Source organism: Topomyia yanbarensis, chromosome 3, assembly GCF_030247195.1.
Source record: "Topomyia yanbarensis strain Yona2022 chromosome 3, ASM3024719v1, whole genome shotgun sequence".
In the NCBI taxonomy this organism is placed as follows: Eukaryota; Metazoa; Arthropoda; class Insecta; order Diptera; family Culicidae; genus Topomyia; species Topomyia yanbarensis.
Window position 1 is genome coordinate 394,048,502 of NC_080672.1, and position 23,192 is coordinate 394,071,693.

The 23,192-nt window shown below is 36.9% G+C and overlaps 1 protein-coding gene across 2 annotated transcripts; it reads left to right on the plus strand.

The window, feature by feature from the left end:
• Window positions 1-1,388: 1,388 nt before the first annotated feature.
• On the plus strand, window positions 1,389-22,827 carry LOC131691039 (conserved oligomeric Golgi complex subunit 6). Of its 2 annotated transcripts, XM_058977186.1 has the most exons (5): window positions 1,389-1,408; window positions 1,477-1,876; window positions 20,989-21,882; window positions 21,945-22,496; window positions 22,562-22,827. In XM_058977186.1, exons 2-5 carry the CDS (start codon window positions 1,496-1,498, stop codon window positions 22,790-22,792), a joined length of 2,058 nt encoding a protein of 685 aa, XP_058833169.1. In that variant the 5' UTR covers window positions 1,389-1,408; window positions 1,477-1,495; the 3' UTR covers window positions 22,793-22,827. The 2 variants fall into 2 exon arrangements, with proteins under 2 accessions (XP_058833169.1, XP_058833168.1); XM_058977185.1 differs by having other exon boundaries at window positions 1,392-1,876.
• Window positions 22,828-23,192: the final 365 nt, after the last annotated feature.

Below are 23,192 nucleotides of genomic sequence, written 5' to 3' on the forward strand. Positions count from 1 at the left end.
TGTTTGTGACGCTCGGCTAATGCAGAATCCATCTCCACAGCTGGCCGGCAGTCAGCTTTTAACGTCAAATCGGTCAGATGGATTGTGAACAAAAATTATTGCAAGCCGAACATTTGAAATGGACCTAACTGCCGAATGTAAACATTGAGAAAGTTTTGATCAAATTTATTGAAATCCTATTTAAAAACAAGTGATACTATTATAGTTCTTTTGATGACGTACATTGTTTCTACTTACACAGCTCAGAAAAGAAAATAGTTTACTCGTATGATACTACACCGAAAGTCTGAATAAGTGATATCTAATTTGAGGGCCGTGATTGCTTTTTCTGAGCATTGTAAAATCGCCGAGAACATTTCAAATGGGCCGATAAACAAAACGTAAACAATTCCGGTAAATACTTACTTCAAATGGACACTAACAAAGCTTTATACATACCTTAAATAAGCCGATTCTGAAGCCTGGCTGTTGGGAAAATAATGGATTATCGAAAAGGCACATAAGCAAAATAACCTTTCACTTCCCCTCAAAAATTAACGGCTCATAAACACCAAACAACAAAACGGAAAAATTTGTTTATGGGCCCTTTTCTTAATGAAAAAGACTATACTTGAAAAGGGAACAAAAACATCGCAACATCAAGAAAGGGATCAAAATAAACGTCACATAATCATTTGCTGTAAACAAAAGGGCTCACCCGCACGCACTATAAGCTATCGTCTCGCCGAAAAGGGATTATGGGAGAGGGCACAAAACCAGTGCGATGTTTCAAAAGGGACCAAAATTTATCTACAAAAAATGTTCAAAATACAATTTTTTTAATAAATCTGGTTAATTTAACACGGCATTGAGTTGTTTGGTACTTAAATCAAGCTCCTGTTCATAAATGGGAATATAAAATACGTGGTAATTTTTCGGACGCCATTTTCTCAACATGAGCATATTGTATATAATGCCTTATGAAATGTTGACGTCGAAATCAGATCGGCATTGTATGTTTGTTTTTTATTCACGTGACTTTAGAAATTTTCATTTGTGACGTCATCGGCCCCACATGCAAACTATAAAAAATTTGAGATCAGAGTAGTAACTGTTGTAGAGGCGATTAATTTACCGATTAGGTGTTATACTGCTTTTGCAATCCTTTTGTAATCTGGCGAAATATAATAACCATACATAATAAATTTATTACTAGTTATGCCTATTTTAATCGATTAGGAAGCTTCATAATTATAAAAGTCATTAGGGCTTTCCAAAATTTGTGATAAATTTTTTAACAAAGCTTTTAATATTCAATAATTGTTGAGTTACGTATTTATGGTTAAATAGTTTTGAATGACAACCTAAATTCAATTTGTTTACCTTTTGCAGTTACGCCCTTTTCAATTTTTTGGATAATTATTATTAGGTGATGAGTTGTGCATTCATTTCGGGAAATAAAATAATAATAAACATTAATATTGTTGTTCGTTTAAGTAAATAACGGTGTGCAACAATGGAAGAAAGTAACAAAGAGAAGAATAAACACAGCAAAGAGGTGAAGGAAACCAATAAAGTGGAGGAAAAAACCCACAAAGTAGTGGAAGAAACCAATAAAGTGGAAGAGGACATCAACAAACTGGTGCAGAAAACCAATAAAACCGAGAACGAAACCAATCAAGTGGAACAGGACATCAAGAAAGTGGAGAAGGAGGAAATCAGCAAAGAGGACTACATCCAGAAGCGGCTCAATAAAATACTGGAAACGCGCATTGATTCGGATCGTGAGACACTGGATGCTCTGACGGATTTATCGGAGTTTTATAAGGAAAATACGCTACAGTCCCGCCGAAATTTGCGCAGCCAAATCGAGCGTCGCAGCTTGGCTATTAATCAGGTACTTAAATGCTAATTTTGTTTCTCTAAAATGTAATTTTAGGGTCGAAAATAATTAACTTTTTGTGCGTCGAGAATGTAAACATTGGCATAGGGGAATGTGGGGCGGGATAACGTACTTCTGTGAACTTACCTACCAAAAAGCTCACCTACCAAAAAGCTCACCTACCAAAAAGCTCCCCTACTAAAAAAGCTCACTGAATACAGACTTCCACCTTAAAAGTGCTTTATAGATAAAGCTCACAGCCTGGTGGCGGGAATCGGAACTACTGGAGTTGCCATAATTATCGAGCAAATAAACTGTTTTTAAATTTTGCATAAGAAACACAAAATGACTAACAACCACATATTGTTTAGTCAATTGCCCATACTTTTAGCTATCTCCTGGTGCATTGTTTATTCCAGGTAAAGGCCTAGTGCCGAGAAATTAATTTTTTAGTAGAAATTTAATCTACCAAAAAGCTTATTTACTAAAAAGCTTCCTTACCAAAAAGTTAACTTGTTAACGTACTGAATGATATTGGTTCACAGACATGGGGGCGAGAAATTGATTTTAATATTAATTAATAGTAGAAAAATATTCCACCTACCAAAAAGCTTATAGCTACCTACCAAAAAGTTCGTCTGCTAAAAAGCTTCTTTATTAAAATTTTACCTGTATGCCACATGTATCCGCACCCTGGTGACTCAAAGTTAAACATCGCTAATGTAATGATACGCGTGTGAATCAGTTCTCATCATTCGTTGGATGGTGAAGTTGGATTTAGATGTCCGATTTTTGGTTAGGTGTGGTAGAAAAACTTGTTTTAATCCACCTAGCGGTGCAATTGTGCCTTTCTCAATCATGAACATGAGAATTTTTGCGTTGTTTATATTCATTATAAGCTTCCAAATGTATATATTACATTTTTATTATACACGACATGACAACTATATACAAGAATAGAAATCATTATTCGAGTTCTAAAACTTTGTAAAAGAAAAAACAGCCACGGTAATATTGAATTGATAAAAGGTGCGAAATCGGCAAAGTCCCAAAAAGTCGATTTTTACAAAAAAAATTTCGAGATAACATAAAATCTCGACGTTTCATGCATTTTAAAGATGTTTGGCATCAAAAATACGAATTCGATTTCTGAAATTTCATTTGAAAAAAAAATTGAGTGCCGGCTTATATGGGAATTTCATATGTGACCGAACGATTTAGTCTATATTTCCGCACCCATATAAGCGATCCTTACGAAATTTTATTGACATCTGTGGGGATATAGCTATCATTTGGGACTAAGTTTGTGAAAATCGGCCCAACCATTTCCGGGAAACTGATGTGAATTCGTCAATTTTGAAAGATGGCAGCTTTTCCCGGGCACTTCCACCGTCTATGGTGGTCAATGTAGTCAACGAAAGTTTGGTTGGCCGTCGGTGACCTAGAACAGCAAATTGAAGTTGTTTGAGAGACATTTTAGCGAAATTTTTACCTTTTTTGCTTTCATCGGAGTATCGGTTTGAACCGCAATTTGCTATGTGATCGCACGCCACAACCTGTTACTCCAGAAGTCGGATCGGGATGAAATTAAATAGTCATTTACGGGGACGCAATACCTTTCATTTGAGACCAAGTTTAGTTGAATCGGTCTAGCCATCTCCGAGAAACCGATGTGACTGTTATTCTGAATTTAGATACTTCCGCCGGGGCTTCCGGAACCGATGATGGTGACTAATGTGGCCAAATAGACTTTGAATGGATGTTAGTGACCTAATACTACAAATCGAAGCAGTTGTGGTCATATTTTGGAAAATTTTTCACCTTTATACATTCATTGCAGAATTTATTAAAATCGACATTTTCTGCGTGTTCGTACTCATCACCCTGTAATTCCGGAACAGGAAGTCGGATCCATCAGAAATTCAATAGCAATCTATGGGAACGTTGCACCTTTCATTTGGGACTAAGTTTGTGAAAATCGGTTCAGCCATCTCTGAGAAAAGTTGGTGAGATTGTGTTCGCGTACACACACACGGTTTTCAGAGCAATTGCAATACCTTTCTATTGAGAAAAGCAAAACGTCAATCTCGAGCGTTAAAGTTATGTAAAAAATAACAGTTTGTTTGAAAGTGATTAGTATATCACTGCCAGGTGTGTTAATGAACTTAATTGAATTGATAGCTGATCACAAAAAGAATAAAAAAAACAACCACTAAGTTAGTAGAGATATGCTGATATGGCATCGATTCGCTACTGTTTTAATGGATATTCGTTGAATTATTTACACAAGTATAAACTTGTTTGTAAGAACATGAATGTCTTCTGTGGCTAGGTTACTGAATTACGTTACTGTTGAGTGATTGTAATTATGATAATCGTTCAATTCCAGTTTATACCAAATTTAATCTCATAAAGAACCACACGTGGATAAAATGTTTCGATGTCTTCGGAATACAGCAACCCTTTATTAGAATTAATAGAACTTCTCGATCTAGTGTATGTTGCAGAGGCGCATATCAGGGTTACCAAAAATACAGAATAATCTGTATTTAAACAGATTTTTCAGCCATTTTCAGACCAAGAATCTGTGTGTACAGATATACAGATTTTTCCGTGTATGTACAGATATACAGATTTTTGAGAAATGATGTTACAAAAACTATTTTTAGAAATATTTTTTAAGTTCCAGTAATACTTCCTCTCTGTCTCTCTCAGCTTAGCTCTCTTTTTAAAAATATATTTTCACTTTTGAGATTGGTCTCTCACTCTGAAAGGTAAAGGTTTGCAATACACTCAGGTTAGCACCCAGCAAACGCCTGGCTGAAGTCTACTTCCAGAAACGTGAATTGTAATGCTCTGTGACTTTGTTAATTTTTAATTTTTTTCCGAAAATTCGACAGCTACATTGGTCGACTAAATGTTTATAATATTATATATCAACAAAAGTCATTAAATGAAGAAGAAAATTATTTTTCCATTGTGCACATCGATAAAGTTCAAGTTTCTGGATGTAAAATATCAGAACGACTTGTAGACGGCGCCGGTGGTTGAGTGGTAAGCGTTACCGCCAATCATTCCAGTTGCCTGGGTTCAATTCCAGCCGAGGTCGTTGAGATTTTTCTGAGGTGAAAAAATCTATGGTCACGTCTTCCTTCGGAAGGGAAGTAAAGCCGTTGGTCCCCGGTCTTTGAGTTTGGTGGATCGATATCTAGTCCAGATAGTGAAGTCACCTCTTTAGCGTCGTTAAGGAAGAAGTAGATCCAACTTCTATACACTTACTAACAAAAACATCCTCCTCCTATGATACTTGTGGAGTGCGCAGTAGTATATACGGCCTCTAACAAAAGCAAGTATCGGACTAACCATTCCTTCCCTTTCCTTCCGCGATCTACGGTGGGGCCTGGCCGGCGCCGGTATTGAACAATAAACACTTTAGGATTACCAGGAGTTGCACATTGAAAGATGTTTAGCTACTCCCAAGCATAATTATCTACTTATTCTCTGTTCAACTTCAGCTAGTCAAGATCGATAACGGAGTAGCAGCCAGGGGTGGTCGCACAAGCTCAAGTTCAATATCAGAACGACTTGTAGTGTTTTTTTTTATGAAAATGTAAACAGGTCCTTGCTTGACTGATTTAAACCACAAGAATTAATCGATAGATAATCCAGCAAAAGGTTAAACGACTCAACTGATTCGATACAGATATCGACACAGAATTTTCGAAGAGTAAATACAGATGAAAAGATTTTTTAGGACAAAAATACAGATTTAATTTTGGCAACCCTGGCGCATATAGTGTACCTAACCCTCTTCTTCTCTTCGTGCCGTTTGCTGCCGGTACTGTTGCAAGCCTTTCCTTGCTTGAACTCAAATCATCGGAAAAGTATTTATAGAGCGAATCTGAATGACTATGTTCAATTCGTAATCCCACGATTGATCTAAAGTTTCCAATGGATCTGTTTAAAATGTTAAAAAATATGATCATGAATGAAAGACTTATAAAAACGTAAGTTTATGGTATTTCAGAACCTTCTACTTTTAGCTATTCTAGGAAAAGCCCGGGTGCTGCGAAATTAATTTATTAATAGAAATATAATTTATCTATCAAAAAGCTCACCTACCAAAAAGTTTGCTTGTCATACTGAATGATATTGGCTCAAATATTTTTAATTTTGTGTGAGCCACAAAAATTGACCACCGACCGGATATCATCTAGCCGATTGCACATACTTTTAGCTATCTCCTGGTATAGTTGGTTATTCCAGGAAAAGCCCGGGTGCTGAGAAATTAATTTATTAGTAGAAATATAATTTATCTACCAAAAAGCTTCCTTACCAAAAAGTTTGCTTGTCGTACTGAATGATATTGGCTCAAAAATTTATAATTTTGTGTGAGCCACAAAAATTGACCAGTAACCGGATATCGTCTAGTCGATTGTACATACTTTTAGCTATCTCCTGGTATAGTTGGTAATTCCAGGAAAAGCCCGGGTGCTGAGAAATTAATTTATTAGTAGAAATATAATTTATCTACCAAAAAGCTCATCTACCAAAAAGCTCACCTACCAAAAAGTTTGCATGTCATGCTGAATGATATTGGCTCAAATATTTTTAATTTTGAGTAAGCCACAAAAATTGACCACCAACCGGATATCGTCTAGTCGATTGCACATACTTTCAGCTATCTCCTGGTATAGTTGGTTATTCCAGGAAAAGCCCGGGTGCTGAGAAATTAATTTATTAGTAGAAATATAATTTATCTACCAAAAAGCTTCCTTACCAAAAAGTTTGCTTGTCGTACTGAATGATATTGGCTCAAAAATTTATAATTTTGTGTGAGCCACAAAAATTGACCAGCAACCGGATATCGTCTAGCCGATTGTACATACTTTTAGCTATCTCCTGGTATAGTTGGTTATTCCAGGAAAAGCCCGGGTGCTGAGAAATTAATTTATTAGTAGAAATATAATTTATCTACCAAAAAGCTCATCTACCAAAAAGCTTCCTTACGAAAAAGTTTGCTTGTCATACTGAATGATATTGGCTCAAATATTTTTAATTTTGTGTGAGCCACAAAAATTGACCACCAACCGGATATCATCTAGTCGATTGCACATACTTTCAGCTATCTCCTGGTATAGTTGGTTATTCCAGGAAAAGCCCGGGTGCTGAGAAATTAATTTATTAGTAGAAATATAATTTATCTACCAAAAAGCTCATCTACCAAAAAGCTTCCTTACGAAAAAGTTTGCTTGTCATACTGAATGATATTGGCTCAAATATTTTTAATTTTGTGTGAGCCACAAAAATTGACCACCAACCGGATATCATCTAGTCGATTGCACATACTTTCAGCTATCTCCTGGTATAGTTGGTTATTCCAGGAAAAGCCCGGGTGCTGAGAAATTAATTTATTAGTAGAAATATAATTTATCTACCAAAAAGCTCATCTACCAAAAAGCTTCCTTACGAAAAAGTTTGCTTGTCATACTGAATGATATTGGCTCAAATATTTTTAATTTTGTGTGAGCCACAAAAATTGACCACCAACCGGATATCATCTAGTCGATTGCACATACTTTCAGCTATCTCCTGGTATAGTTGGTTATTCCAGGAAAAGCCCGGGTGCTGAGAAATTAATTTATTAGTAGAAATATAATTTATCTACCAAAAAGCTTCCTTACGAAAAAGTTTGCTTGTCATACTGAATGATATTGGCTCAAATATTTTTAATTTTGTGTGAGCCACAAAAATTGACCACCAACCGGATATCATCTAGTCGATTGCACATACTTTCAGCTATCTCCTGGTATAGTTGGTTATTCCAGGAAAAGCCCGGGTGCTGAGAAATTAATTTATTAGTAGAAATATAATTTATCTACCAAAAAGCTTCCTTACCAAAAAGTTTGCTTGTCATACTGAATGATATTGGCTCAAATATTTTTAATTTTGTGTGAGCCACAAAAATTGACCACCGACCGGATATCATCTAGCCGATTGCACATACTTTTAGCTATCTCCTGGTATAGTTGGTAATTCCAGGAAAAGCCCGGGTGCTGAGAAATTAATTTATTAGTAGAAATATAATTTATCTACCAAAAAGCTCATCTACCAAAAAGCTCACCTACCAAAAAGTTTGCTTGTCATACTGAATGATATTGGCTCAAATATTTTTAATTTTGTGTGAGCCACAAAAATTGACCACCAACCGGATATCATCTAGTCGATTGCACATACTTTCAGCTATCTCCTGGTATAGTTGGTTATTCCAGGAAAAGCCCGGGTGCTGAGAAATTAATTTATTAGTAGAAATATAATTTATCTGCCAAAAAGCTTCCTTACCAAAAAGTTTGCTTGTCGTACTGAATGATATTGGCTCAAAAATTTATAATTTTGTGTGAGCCACAAAAATTGACCACCAACCGGATATCATCTAGTCGATTGCACATACTTTTAGCTATCTCCTGGTATAGTTGGTTATTCCAGGAAAAGCCCGGGTGCTGAGAAATTAATTTATTAGTAGAAATATAATTTATCTACCAAAAAGCTTCCTTACCAAAAAGTTTGCTTGTCATACTGAATGATATTGGCTCAAATATTTTTAATTTTGTGTGAGCCACAAAAATTGACCACCAACCGGATATCATCTAGTCGATTGCACATACTTTCAGCTATCTCCTGGTATAGTTGGTTATTCCAGGAAAAGCCCGGGTGCTGAGAAATTAATTTATTAGTAGAAATATAATTTATCTACCAAAAAGCTTCCTTACCAAAAAGTTTGCTTGTCGTACTGAATGATATTGGCTCAAAAATTTATAATTTTGTGTGAGCCACAAAAATTGACCACCAACCGGATATCATCTAGTCGATTGCACATACTTTTAGTTATCTCCTGGTATTGTTCTTTATTCCAGGAAAAGCCCGGGTGCTGAGAAATTAATTTATTAGTAGAAATATAATTTATCTACCAAAAAGCTCATCTACCAAAAAGCTCACCTACCAAAAAGTTTGCTTGTCATACTGAATGATATTGGCTCAAATATTTTTAATTTTGTGTGAGCCACAAAAATTGACCAGTAACCGGATATCGTCTAGTCGATTGCACATACTTTCAGCTATCTCCTGGTATAGTTGGTTATTCCAGGAAAAGCCCGGGTGCTGAGAAATTGATTTTAATATTAATTGAGTAGAAATATATTCCACTTACTAAAAAGCTAATCTATAGAAAAGCTTCCATAATGAAAAGTTTACCTATCATACTACACGTATCCGCACCCTGGTGGCGGTGACTGCGTTCGCTAGCTTCTAGTACAGCATGTTGCTCTTAAAGTTATATATCGCTAATACAGTGTTACTTGAGTGGATCAGTTCTCATCATTCGTCGTCTGTCTGAGGAAGAGAGATGATGGTAACCAGGGTTATCATATTCACAGACTTGTCTGTAACGTTACAGATTTTTGGCATTTTGAAGGAAATTTCACAGATTTCCAGATATTTGAAAATATTGCGATTTTTCACAGATTTTCTGGAAATTCATCACAGATTTTTTTCTGTTTTGCTCATCACAGATGGTAAAGATTGTTTTGACCGAAACACAGATTCCAATGTGGCATCCCTGGTGGTAACCCAGATTCTGAAGCCATATAGAAGGTTGGATCGATCGTCTCCGTCTGTATAATGATGGGTTGTATTGTTGTAATTTTGCGAAAGGATCGACATAACGCGATTAATTAATGTTATTCCCGTTATCCGATTGAAATGTACATAGTTATTACGTTTTTTCTTCTTTACTCGTTCAATATTTTATCAATACTCTAGTTAAGCTTTATAAGAGACACAAAATGACCATTAACATTGTGATATCTGACGTTTAAAATACGCACATTGAGATCACACATGTTTACACTACCGCCCTCCCCTCAGGCCAAGAAGCGGTTTGTTTGCCAACCAATTCGTTGTGTAAAAGTTGTGTTTGCCTCCCAATTTAAACAGAAAAGCAGCGCAACCTGCTGGATAAGTCTATAGGGAAGTGCCACACGAGCGTTGAGAAAATTTTCCTTCAAAATGTATGAAGTTTTACGTCTCCAGCGTAAGGTACGCATTGTTCCCATAACTTCAACATAAATTGATGCTGGAAATAAGAAACAGTGTATAAGGCATTTGGACCAGCCGGGAAAGCAGTTGTTTCTGACATTTTCCTTGTACCTACATTGACTTAACTTTTTGCTGAAACTTTTCAAAATGAAGAAGACAGTTGCATTCGAATATCTTTTGGGAGCGAAAAACGCATAACTGCAGCCAGTGTTGCTCGCCATGAAACAAGTGGAAAATTACCTCACCGAAAACACGCGAAATCCTTCTAATAAATTATTAATTGTCTTTAATTCTAATTATAAGGTGTCTTGAATGGGCTTCCATTCGTCATGAAAACATCTGGTAACTTTATTGTACATCTTCCATGTCAAATACGGTTGATGCTACAGTTGCTGTTGCTATTCATCCCCCTTCTGAATGTCTTTCCGAAACATAAGGATCATCCCGCACAAAAAGCACAACAAATTTATCTAGTTAGAATCGGTTGTGTCACTGGAGCCGGAATACGAACTGGAACCAGCCTGAATTCCAGTTCATTTCCGGCTGAGCTTAACTGAGTAGAACGCACTGTGAGTCTGGAATAAGTGATGTTATTCCGGAGCAAAAAGATACTTGCTCGTTCTTACTCCGATTTGCTACCAGAAGAAGAGAGCACAGGAATGATTTTCTCTCTGTTTGGTCCGGAATACTTCCGATTTCTCTTGGTACTGGTTCAAATCATTTATCTTATAAGAACCAACTTTATTATTGTACGTTTCATTGGAGACGAGCCATTCAATCATTTTGATGCGACGAAGTGACATGGCGCATTTGATAATAATTAAATGCTCAAAAGCGTCGAAAAATATGTATTACTCAAGTTTAATGTGTGCTAATTATTTACTTTAACTGAATTTGTCAATGAAACTGACTGATATGCAGAGATGCCAGGTACTTTTTTCAAATGTCTGCAATAATAATTTTAAAAGTCTGGGAAGAACAAAAAATGTCAGGAAAGCTAGTGTAACCAAAAGCCTTTATATTCAAAAATTCTGCAAATATCTGCAACCAAACTAAAAAAACTGCAAATATCTGCAACCAAGCTAAAAAATCTGCAAATATCTGCGTTATCGAAAAAATTTGCAGCTTAAATTAAGTCTGCGAATTTGCAGACTTGGCTGCAAATCTGGCATCTCTGCTGATATGTTTGCTTCTAAAGTTTCAGGTTTTCGTATGTTTTATTTACAGTAAGATTTTCATACAGAATTGCACCACCTTTTATTTAAGTGCCATTCTTCCCATAACAAATACATTGCAACGAATCGCGCACCGAATAGCGCTACGAATCTTGCTGCGACGAAAAATAATCATCGCGTCTCCTTTGGCAAAGTATGGACAATATTTAATTCATTCGTGATATTCTTTATATCCATCGTACTTATTGTACTCATTTGAATAATAAAATAAATAATTAAAATCATATTAATGTAGCAAACGGAAAGTATTTATAAAAATCACCACATAATGGGTTTTATCTGCATTAAATGTAAATTTATTTAGTTCATTTGTTTTAGTCTTAGGTTTCGCAAAGCACGCTTCTTCGTTTTACATTTTAAATACTTTAACGCGGTGAAATATTTTTTTTGTAATTGTAATTTTATTGAATACGGCAGTCTGTTGGTTTGCACCTAGTATCAGGACAAGGAAATATTGTTCGGATATAAGTTAGTTGATTTTTTATATTGAAGCACTTTTAAAACTACCTTAAAACTAGGAATACACACTTAGAAATAAAAAAAATATGCACTATTAGCATACTTTCTATTCCCGTCTCTTTTCCTCTGCTGTGATTTTTATGCAATTTCCTAGCATATACTTCTAGTAAGCATTCAATGAGTGGATAGACCGAATAGGTCCAATGCATAAAATTTACAGCAGAAGAAACGAGAGGCAGATAGAAAAGTATGCTATCGACGCATAAATAAAATTCTGCGTGTAGTTCGATATACATGAGGGAATAATTGATTTTTCGTTACAAATAAGGTGGTCAATTAGAGCTATTTTTAATAACTAGTAGTACAGTTAGGCATTTTGAAAAAAATATTAAATTTAGCAATTGAAACTAGGGAAACATTGTGCTTTTTGTGCGGGATGATCCTTATGTTTCGGAAAGACATTCAGAAGGGGGATGAATAGCAACAGCAACTGTAGCATCAACCGTATTTGACATGGAAGATGTACAATAAAGTTACCAGATGTTTTCATGACGAATGGAAGCCCATTCAAGACACCTTATAATTAGAATTAAAGACAATTAATAATTTATTAGAAGGATTTCGCGTGTTTTCGGTGAGGTAATTTTCCACTTGTTTCATGGCGAGCAACACTGGCTGCAGTTATGCGTTTTTCGCTCCCAAAAGATATTCGAATGCAACTGTCTTCTTCATTTTGAAAAGTTTCAGCAAAAAGTTAAGTCAATGTAGGTACAAGGAAAATGTCAGAAACAACTGCTTTCCCGGCTGGTCCAAATGCCTTATACACTGTTTCTTATTTCCAGCATCAATTTATGTTGAAGTTATGGGAACAATGCGTACCTTACGCTGGAGACGTAAAACTTCATACATTTTGAAGGAAAATTTTCTCAACGCTCGTGTGGCACTTCCCTATAGACTTATCCAGCAGGTTGCGCCGCTTTTCTGTTTAAATTGGGAGGCAAACACAACTTTTACACAACGAATTGGTTGGCAAACAAACCGCTTCTTGGCCTGAGGGGAGGGCGGTAGTGTAAACATGTGTGATCTCAATGTGCGTATTTTAAACGTCAGATATCACAATGTTAATGGTCATTTTGTGTCTCTTATAAAGCTTAACTAGAGTATTGATAAAATATTGAACGAGTAAAGAAGAAAAAACGTAATAACTATGTACATTTCAATCGGATAACGGGAATAACATTAATTAATCGCGTTATGTCGATCCTTTCGCAAAATTACAACAATACAACCCATCATTATACAGACGGAGACGATCGATCCAACCTTCTATATGGCTTCAGAATCTGGGTTACCACCAGGGATGCCACATTGGAATCTGTGTTTCGGTCAAAACAATCTTTACCATCTGTGATGAGCAAAACAGAAAAAAATCTGTGATGAATTTCCAGAAAATCTGTGAAAAATCGCAATATTTTCAAATATCTGGAAATCTGTGAAATTTCCTTCAAAATGCCAAAAATCTGTAACGTTACAGACAAGTCTGTGAATATGATAACCCTGGTTACCATCATCTCTCTTCCTCAGACAGACGACGAATGATGAGAACTGATCCACTCAAGTAACACTGTATTAGCGATATATAACTTTAAGAGCAACATGCTGTACTAGAAGCTAGCGAACGCAGTCACCGCCACCAGGGTGCGGATACGTGTAGTATGATAGGTAAACTTTTCATTATGGAAGCTTTTCTATAGATTAGCTTTTTAGTAAGTGGAATATATTTCTACTCAATTAATATTAAAATCAATTTCTCAGCACCCGGGCTTTTCCTGGAATAACCAACTATACCAGGAGATAGCTGAAAGTATGTGCAATCGACTAGACGATATCCGGTTACTGGTCAATTTTTGTGGCTCACACAAAATTAAAAATATTTGAGCCAATATCATTCAGTATGACAAGCAAACTTTTTGGTAGGTGAGCTTTTTGGTAGATGAGCTTTTTGGTAGATAAATTATATTTCTACTAATAAATTAATTTCTCAGCACCCGGGCTTTTCCTGGAATAAAGAACAATACCAGGAGATAACTAAAAGTATGTGCAATCGACTAGATGATATCCGGTTGGTGGTCAATTTTTGTGGCTCACACAAAATTATAAATTTTTGAGCCAATATCATTCAGTACGACAAGCAAACTTTTTGGTAAGGAAGCTTTTTGGTAGATAAATTATATTTCTACTAATAAATTAATTTCTCAGCACCCGGGCTTTTCCTGGAATAACCAACTATACCAGGAGATAGCTGAAAGTATGTGCAATCGACTAGATGATATCCGGTTGGTGGTCAATTTTTGTGGCTCACACAAAATTAAAAATATTTGAGCCAATATCATTCAGTATGACAAGCAAACTTTTTGGTAAGGAAGCTTTTTGGTAGATAAATTATATTTCTACTAATAAATTAATTTCTCAGCACCCGGGCTTTTCCTGGAATAACCAACTATACCAGGAGATAGCTAAAAGTATGTGCAATCGACTAGATGATATCCGGTTGGTGGTCAATTTTTGTGGCTCACACAAAATTATAAATTTTTGAGCCAATATCATTCAGTACGACAAGCAAACTTTTTGGTAAGGAAGCTTTTTGGCAGATAAATTATATTTCTACTAATAAATTAATTTCTCAGCACCCGGGCTTTTCCTGGAATAACCAACTATACCAGGAGATAGCTGAAAGTATGTGCAATCGACTAGATGATATCCGGTTGGTGGTCAATTTTTGTGGCTCACACAAAATTAAAAATATTTGAGCCAATATCATTCAGTATGACAAGCAAACTTTTTGGTAGGTGAGCTTTTTGGTAGATGAGCTTTTTGGTAGATAAATTATATTTCTACTAATAAATTAATTTCTCAGCACCCGGGCTTTTCCTGGAATTACCAACTATACCAGGAGATAGCTAAAAGTATGTGCAATCGGCTAGATGATATCCGGTCGGTGGTCAATTTTTGTGGCTCACACAAAATTAAAAATATTTGAGCCAATATCATTCAGTATGACAAGCAAACTTTTTGGTAGGTGAGCTTTTTGGTAGATGAGCTTTTTGGTAGATAAATTATATTTCTACTAATAAATTAATTTGTCAGCACCCGGGCTTTTCCTGGAATAACCAACTATACCAGGAGATAGCTAAAAGTATGTGCAATCGTCTAGATGATCTCCGGTCGGTGGTCAATTTTTGTGGCTCACACAAAATTAAAAATATTTGAGCCAATATCATTCAGTATGACAAGCAAACTTTTTGGTAGGTGAGCTTTTTGGTAGATGAGCTTTTTGGTAGATAAATTATATTTCTACTAATAAATTAATTTCTCAGCACCCGGGCTTTTCCTGGAATAACCAACTATACCAGGAGATAGCTGAAAGTATGTGCAATCGGCTAGATGATATCCGGTCGGTGGTCAATTTTTGTGGCTCACACAAAATTAAAAATATTTGAGCCAATATCATTCAGTATTTCAAGCAAACTTTTTCGTAAGGAAGCTTTTTGGTAGATAAATTATATTTCTACTAATAAATTAATTTCTCAGCACCCGGGCTTTTCCTGGAATAACCAACTATACCAGGAGATAGCTGAAAGTATGTGCAATCGACTAGATGATATCCGGTTGGTGGTCAATTTTTGTGGCTCACACAAAATTAAAAATATTTGAGCCAATATCATTCAGTATGACAAGCAAACTTTTTCGTAAGGAAGCTTTTTGGTAGATAAATTATATTTCTACTAATAAATTAATTTCTCAGCACCCGGGCTTTTCCTGGAATAACCAACTATACCAGGAGATAGCTAAAAGTATGTGCAATCGGCTAGATGATATCCGGTCGGTGGTCAATTTTAGTGGCTCACACAAAATTAAAAATATTTGAGCCAATATCATTCAGTATGACAAGCAAATTTTTTGGTAGGTGAGCTTTTTGGTAGATGAGCTTTTTGGTAGATAAATTATATTTCTACTAATAAATTAATTTCTCAGCACCCGGGCTTTTCCTGGAATAACCAACTATACCAGGAGATAGCTAAAAGTATGTGCAATCGGCTAGATGATATCCGGTCGGTGGTCAATTTTTGTGGCTCACACAAAATTAAAAATATTTGAGCCAATATCATTCAGTATGACAAGCAAACTTTTTGGTAGGTGAGCTTTTTGGTAGATGAGCTTTTTGGTAGATAAATTATATTTCTACTAATAAATTAATTTCTCAGCACCCGGGCTTTTCCTGGAATAACCAACTATATCAGGAGATAGCTGAAAGTATGTGCAATCGACTAGACGATATCCGGTTGGTGGTCAATTTTTGTGGCTCACACAAAATTAAAAATATTTGAGCCAATATCATTCAGTATGACAAGCAAATTTTTTGGTAGGTGAGCTTTTTGGTAGATGAGCTTTTTGGTAGATAAATTATATTTCTACTAATAAATTAATTTCTCAGCACCCGGGCTTTTCCTGGAATAACCAACTATACCAGGAGATAGCTAAAAGTATGTGCAATCGGCTAGACGATATCCGGTTACTGGTCAATTTTTGTGGCTCACACAAAATTATAAATTTTTGAGCCAATATCATTCAGTACGACAAGCAAACTTTTTGGTAAGGAAGCTTTTTGGTAGATAAATTATATTTCTACTAATAAATTAATTTCTCAGCACCCGGGCTTTTCCTGGAATAACCAACTATACCAGGAGATAGCTGAAAGTATGTGCAATCGACTAGACGATATCCGGTTGGTGGTCAATTTTTGTGGCTTACTCAAAATTAAAAATATTTGAGCCAATATCATTCAGCATGACATGCAAACTTTTTGGTAGGTGAGCTTTTTGGTAGATGAGCTTTTTGGTAGATAAATTATATTTCTTCTAATAAATTAATTTCTCAGCACCCGGGCTTTTCCTGGAATTACCAACTATACCAGGAGATAGCTAAAAGTATGTACAATCGACTAGACGATATCCGGTTACTGGTCAATTTTTGTGGCTCACACAAAATTATAAATTTTTGAGCCAATATCATTCAGTACGACAAGCAAACTTTTTGGTAAGGAAGCTTTTTGGTAGATAAATTATATTTCTACTAATAAATTAATTTCTCAGCACCCGGGCTTTTCCTGGAATAACCAACTATACCAGGAGATAGCTAAAAGTATGTGCAATCGGCTAGATGATATCCGGTCGGTGGTCAATTTTTGTGGCTCACACAAAATTAAAAATATTTGAGCCAATATCATTCAGTATGACAAGCAAACTTTTTGGTAGGTGAGCTTTTTGATAGATAAATTATATTTCTATTAATAAATTAATTTCGCAGCACCCGGGCTTTTCCTAGAATAGCTAAAAGTAGAAGGTTCTGAAATACCATAAACTTACGTTTTTATAAGTCTTTCATTCATGATCATATTTTTTAACATTTTTAACAGATCCATTGGAAACTTTAGATCAATCGTGGGATTACGAATTGAACATAGTCATTCAGATTCGCTCTATAAATACTTTTCCGATGATTTGAGTTCAAGCAAGGAAAGGCTTGCAACAGTACCGGCAGCAAACGGCACGAAGAGAAGAAGAGGGTTAGGTACACTATATGCGCCTCTGCAACATACACTAGATCGAGAAGTTCTATTAATTCTAATAAAGGGTTGCTGTATTCCGAAGACATCGAAACATTTTATCCACGTGTGGTTCTTTATGAGATTAAATTTGGTATAAACTGGAATTGAACGATTATCATAATTACAATCACTCAACAGTAACGTAATTCAGTAACCTAGCCACAGAAGACATTCATGTTCTTACAAACAAGTTTATACTTGTGTAAATAATTCAACGAATATCCATTAAAACAGTAGCGAATCGATGCCATATCAGCATATCTCTACTAACTTAGTGGTTGTTTTTTTTATTCTTTTTGTGATCAGCTATCAATTCAATTAAGTTCATTAACACACCTGGCAGTGATATACTAATCACTTTCAAACAAACTGTTATTTTTTACATAACTTTAACGCTCGAGATTGACGTTTTGCTTTTCTCAATAGAAAGGTATTGCAATTGCTCTGAAAACCGTGTGTGTGTACGCGAACACAATCTCACCAACTTTTCTCAGAGATGGCTGAACCGATTTTCACAAACTTAGTCCCAAATGAAAGGTGCAACGTTCCCATAGATTGCTATTGAATTTCTGATGGATCCGACTTCCTGTTCCGGAATTACAGGGTGATGAGTACGAACACGCAGAAAATGTCGATTTTAATAAATTCTGCAATGAATGTATAAAGGTGAAAAATTTTCCAAAATATGACCACAACTGCTTCGATTTGTAGTATTAGGTCACTAACATCCATTCAAAGTCTATTTGGCCACATTAGTCACCATCATCGGTTCCGGAAGCCCCGGCGGAAGTATCTAAATTCAGAATAACAGTCACATCGGTTTCTCGGAGATGGCTAGACCGATTCAACTAAACTTGGTCTCAAATGAAAGGTATTGCGTCCCCGTAAATGACTATTTAATTTCATCCCGATCCGACTTCTGGAGTAACAGGTTGTGGCGTGCGATCACATAGCAAATTGCGGTTCAAACCGATACTCCGATGAAAGCAAAAAAGGTAAAAATTTCGCTAAAATGTCTCTCAAACAACTTCAATTTGCTGTTCTAGGTCACCGACGGCCAACCAAACTTTCGTTGACTACATTGACCACCATAGACGGTGGAAGTGCCCGGGAAAAGCTGCCATCTTTCAAAATTGACGAATTCACATCAGTTTCCCGAAAATGGTTGGGCCGATTTTCACAAACTTAGTCCCAAATGATAGCTATATCCCCACAGATGTCAATAAAATTTCGTAAGGATCGCTTATATGGGTTCGGAAATATAGACTAAATCGTTCGGTCACATATGAAATTCCCATATAAGCCGGCACTCAATTTTTTTTTCAAATGAAATTTCAGAAATCGAATTCGTATTTTTGATGCCAAACATCTTTAAAATGCATGAAACGTCGAGATTTTATGTTATCTCGAAATTTTTTTTGTAAAAATCGACTTTTTGGGACTTTGCCGATTTCGCACCTTTTATCAATTCAATATTACCGTGGCTGTTTTTTCTTTTACAAAGTTTTAGAACTCGAATAATGATTTCTATTCTTGTATATAGTTGTCATGTCGTGTATAATAAAAATGTAATATATACATTTGGAAGCTTATAATGAATATAAACAACGCAAAAATTCTCATGTTCATGATTGAGAAAGGCACAATTGCACCGCTAGGTGGATTAAAACAAGTTTTTCTACCACACCTAACCAAAAATCGGACATCTAAATCCAACTTCACCATCCAACGAATGATGAGAACTGATTCACACGCGTATCATTACATTAGCGATGTTTAACTTTGAGTCACCAGGGTGCGGATACATGTGGCATACAGGTAAAATTTTAATAAAGAAGCTTTTTAGCAGACGAACTTTTTGGTAGGTAGCTATAAGCTTTTTGGTAGGTGGAATATTTTTCTACTATTAATTAATATTATTAATTTCTCGCCCCCATGTCTGTGAACCAATATCATTCAGTACGACAAGTTAACTTTTTGGTAAGGAAGCTTTTTAGTAAATAAGCTTTTTGGTAGATTAAATTTCTACTAAAAAATTAATTTCTCGGCACTAGGCCTTTACCTGGAATAAACAATGCACCAGGAGATAGCTAAAAGTATGGGCAATTGACTAAACAATATGTGGTTGTTAGTCATTTTGTGTTTCTTATGCAAAATTTAAAAACAGTTTATTTGCTCGATAATTATGGCAACTCCAGTAGTTCCGATTCCCGCCACCAGGCTGTGAGCTTTATCTATAAAGCACTTTTAAGGTGGAAGTCTGTATTCAGTGAGCTTTTTTAGTAGGGGAGCTTTTTGGTAGGTGAGCTTTTTGGTAGGTGAGCTTTTTGGTAGGTGAGCTTTTTGGTAGGTAAGTTCACAGAAGTGGATAACGTTTGTTCGAACCCGACTAAAAGTTTTTTTTAATCAAAGATGGAAAGGTGGTTGCATTTTTCTAAGTGAGTAACTAATTTTTTTCGAATGATGATGCGATGGTGCTAACATAAAGAAGTGGTTTGTCATGTAAATAATTTTTTATTTGTATTAGTTTATTAACAGCTTTACGATAACCTGTCGACATATGCCTTAACTCAGGTCAAGGAAGTAACATTTTAGATTGTACATGTAGCTAAACTAAATAATAAACTTTTGCGAGCTCAGCTGCCATAATCATTTTAAGGTTCAAGTTACCGTTTTTAAGCATGTGTTAGAATTGAACGCTTGGTAGTGTGCGTAGGAAAATTTGTGTTCAGCTTTGCCACCGGATTATCCATATAAACCTTTTTAAAACTCTAAAAGAAGAATATCAGTCGATTTATTAGATTATCACGATTCAATTCATGCAAAATACCTGTTGGAAAAACCATCGGCTTAGCTGGATGGTGCTTTTGAAAAAGTGGCTGTGGTTTTTTCATTGCGCAGTTGTGTTGCGTACCCCCGCTCGGTGTGGTAGTGTGATAAAAAATCACAGCCACTTTTTCAAAAGCACCATCCAGCTAAGCCGATGGTTTTTCCAGCAGGTATTTTGCATGAATTGAATCCTGATGATCTAATAAATCGACTGATATTCTTCTTTTAGAGTTTTGAAAAGGTATAAATGGATAATCTGGTGGCAAAGCTGAACACAATTTTTCTTACGCATACTACCAAGCCTTGAGGTAACTTGAGCCTTAACCATGAACTTCAAAGCTTTGTTCCGCTGGTCGTTTTGCTCCGTAGGTCCGATCTGGATAGTTTTTACTAAATAAATCAATAAAGTCTCTGATTCTAACTGAAAATTGAGCTTTAATGCTCTACACTCAAAGCAATATCAACACTAATGAGATAATCTAACAATTTTACACTACTTTTATATGGAAAACTAGGGACTACAGTGATAATTTTTATTCGGACTTTTGGGTCGCTTTTGTTTAAGACAATACTGAGTCAGGTTCTAATCCCAACTGGTGTCGAAATTTTCTGGTCAAGCTAAAACGCCACTTCAGGGAACATTAAGCGGGGTTTTCGGTCTTATTTAATCTATTTTTGGAGCTTTTGTGAAATTTTTCTAAGCCACTCTTTCATCGCAGTGTGAGATTCGCCATTATGCTAAACGACCTTTTTGCCAAATGAGTTACAATAACTTTCCAACTTTTATTTTCGGCGACTCAAGTACAACATACTAAATTTAACTACAATTCTGACACCCGTAGAACTTCCTGGCAGAATTCACCGAGGTCAAGGAAGCCCTAGACGGTATCTGCTCGGACATCGATGCCATCAGTGCCTCAGTCGAGAGTATGAAATCCCAGCTCAGTACCACCCAGGCCCAGCAGAAGGATCTAATCCAGCAGGCCAATATTCTGCAAGATGAAAATAGCAAATTATCACTGCAGCAGCGTATCGCATCCGGCTTTTTGTCCCGCTTCCAGCTATCGGTAGCCGAACACCAGACACTGTACGGCGTAAATCGGGACGATCCGATAACGGCAGAATTTTTCGTCGTGCTAGACCACGTGCAATCGATCCATTCGGACTGTAAGACCCTGCTGCAAAGTGGCTATCAGACGGCCGCGTTGGATATTATGGAAGAAATGACTCTACACCAGGAGGCGGCTCTGGAACGGCTATACCGGTGGACCCAAAGTCACTGCCGAAATGTGGATTCCAACGAAATCGGTCAACTGATGATTCAAGCTATGGCCCGATTGCAGGAACGACCCGTTCTGTTCAAATATGTCATCGATGAGTATTCTACCTCGAGACGATCGGCCGTGGTGAGGAGCTTCATCGATGCACTGACGGTGGGAGGACCGAATGTGAAACCAATCGAGATGTTGGCTCACGATCCAAAGCGTTATGTAGGCGATATGTTTGCCTATATTCATCAGGTTTTACCCGTCGAGCGTGAGAATCTGCTGACGTTGGTGAAAATGTGCGACAAAGATATCACCGAGCAGATTCAGTTGGCTATGACGAACATTTCCGATGGAGTCTGTCATACGTTGCGAGTTCGAGTAGAAATGATCCTGCACAGCGAGAAGGACACGATTATTCTGTATTCCATCTCCAATTTAATTCGTTTTTATCAAAACATCATCAACAGTGTAAGTTGCAGCTCTAACTTGTCCGTTACGACTGAAAATGTAAATTTGTAACTCATTCACAGGTCGTAAAAGGTGGACAACTCGAGCAGTGCGTTGCAGATCTTCAGGCACGATCCGAAACTTGCTACATAAGTTCGTTAACCTATCAGGTTAAACAGTTTTTGCAGGGCCCCAGCGAACACAAACTAGGAATTGAGCCTCCCCAAACTGACCTCATTCCCTCTTCCAGCGTTGGAAAACTACTAAATCTGCTGAAAGAAATCCTTTCCGTTGCCAGCATGGTCGAAGGCAGCCAATCGGACATAATTAAAATCGTATCCTGTGTGATCGATCCGTTGCTACAATCGATTCAGGAATCTGCATCACATCTTCCAACCACGGACATGGCAGTTTATCTGCTGAATTCGCTGTATCAAATCGAAAGTGCCCTCACAATCTACGAGTACATGGAAGAACGGCTGGAACGTCTACACGCCCAATCGGATGCTCAGCTTGATACGTTGACTTCGGAGCAAGCGTCCTCGCTGGTAGCGAACCTTAACCTGGGTCCGATCTATACGGTTCTTCAGAGCAATACGGCGCACATCGAGCAACGGCATCTGCAGGTTTTTGTGGTAAATTAGACACTGTTTTAACGATGGTGTGAATTCAATCTCAAACAATCTCGATTCAATTACAGTCGAAGTTGGACAGCTTCCTGGAGATGCCGGAGATCTTGCTACTCCCCCAGGTGAATCTGCTGCTAAGTGGTAATCATAGGGCAACGGTGCAGAAGCGTTCCTTCAATGTGATCGTCGCTATCTACAAGCAAATTTACGAACGTATACACGATCCGGTCTGCGGTTACGAGAAACCGCAAGGGGTGTTTTCTAAGAGTCCTGAACAGGTGGCGGAACTACTTTGTGGTTGAATTATGGTTTTCTTGTACTGTGAATAATACATTTAAAACAGATCAGAATGTGTTTTAACTAGTTATTTTTGTTGAATAGCTCAATCTCAAAAAAGATGGAACTCCGGCTGTCATGCTCAGCTAACGAATTAACTTGGTGGGGTTGTTGTCCGGCATCCTCACAACATGCCCCGCCCACCGTACCCTTCCAGCTTGAGCTACTTTCCGGATACTTGGCTCACCATAAGGTCGCGCAAGTTCGTGGTTCATCCTTCTCCTCCACACGCCATCCTCCTGCACACCACCGAAGATCGTTCTCAGCACCCTTCTTTCGAAGACTTCGAGTGCTTGCAGATCCTCCTCAAGCATTGTACACGTTTCGTGCCCGTAGAGAACCACCGGGCTTATCAGTGTGTTGTAC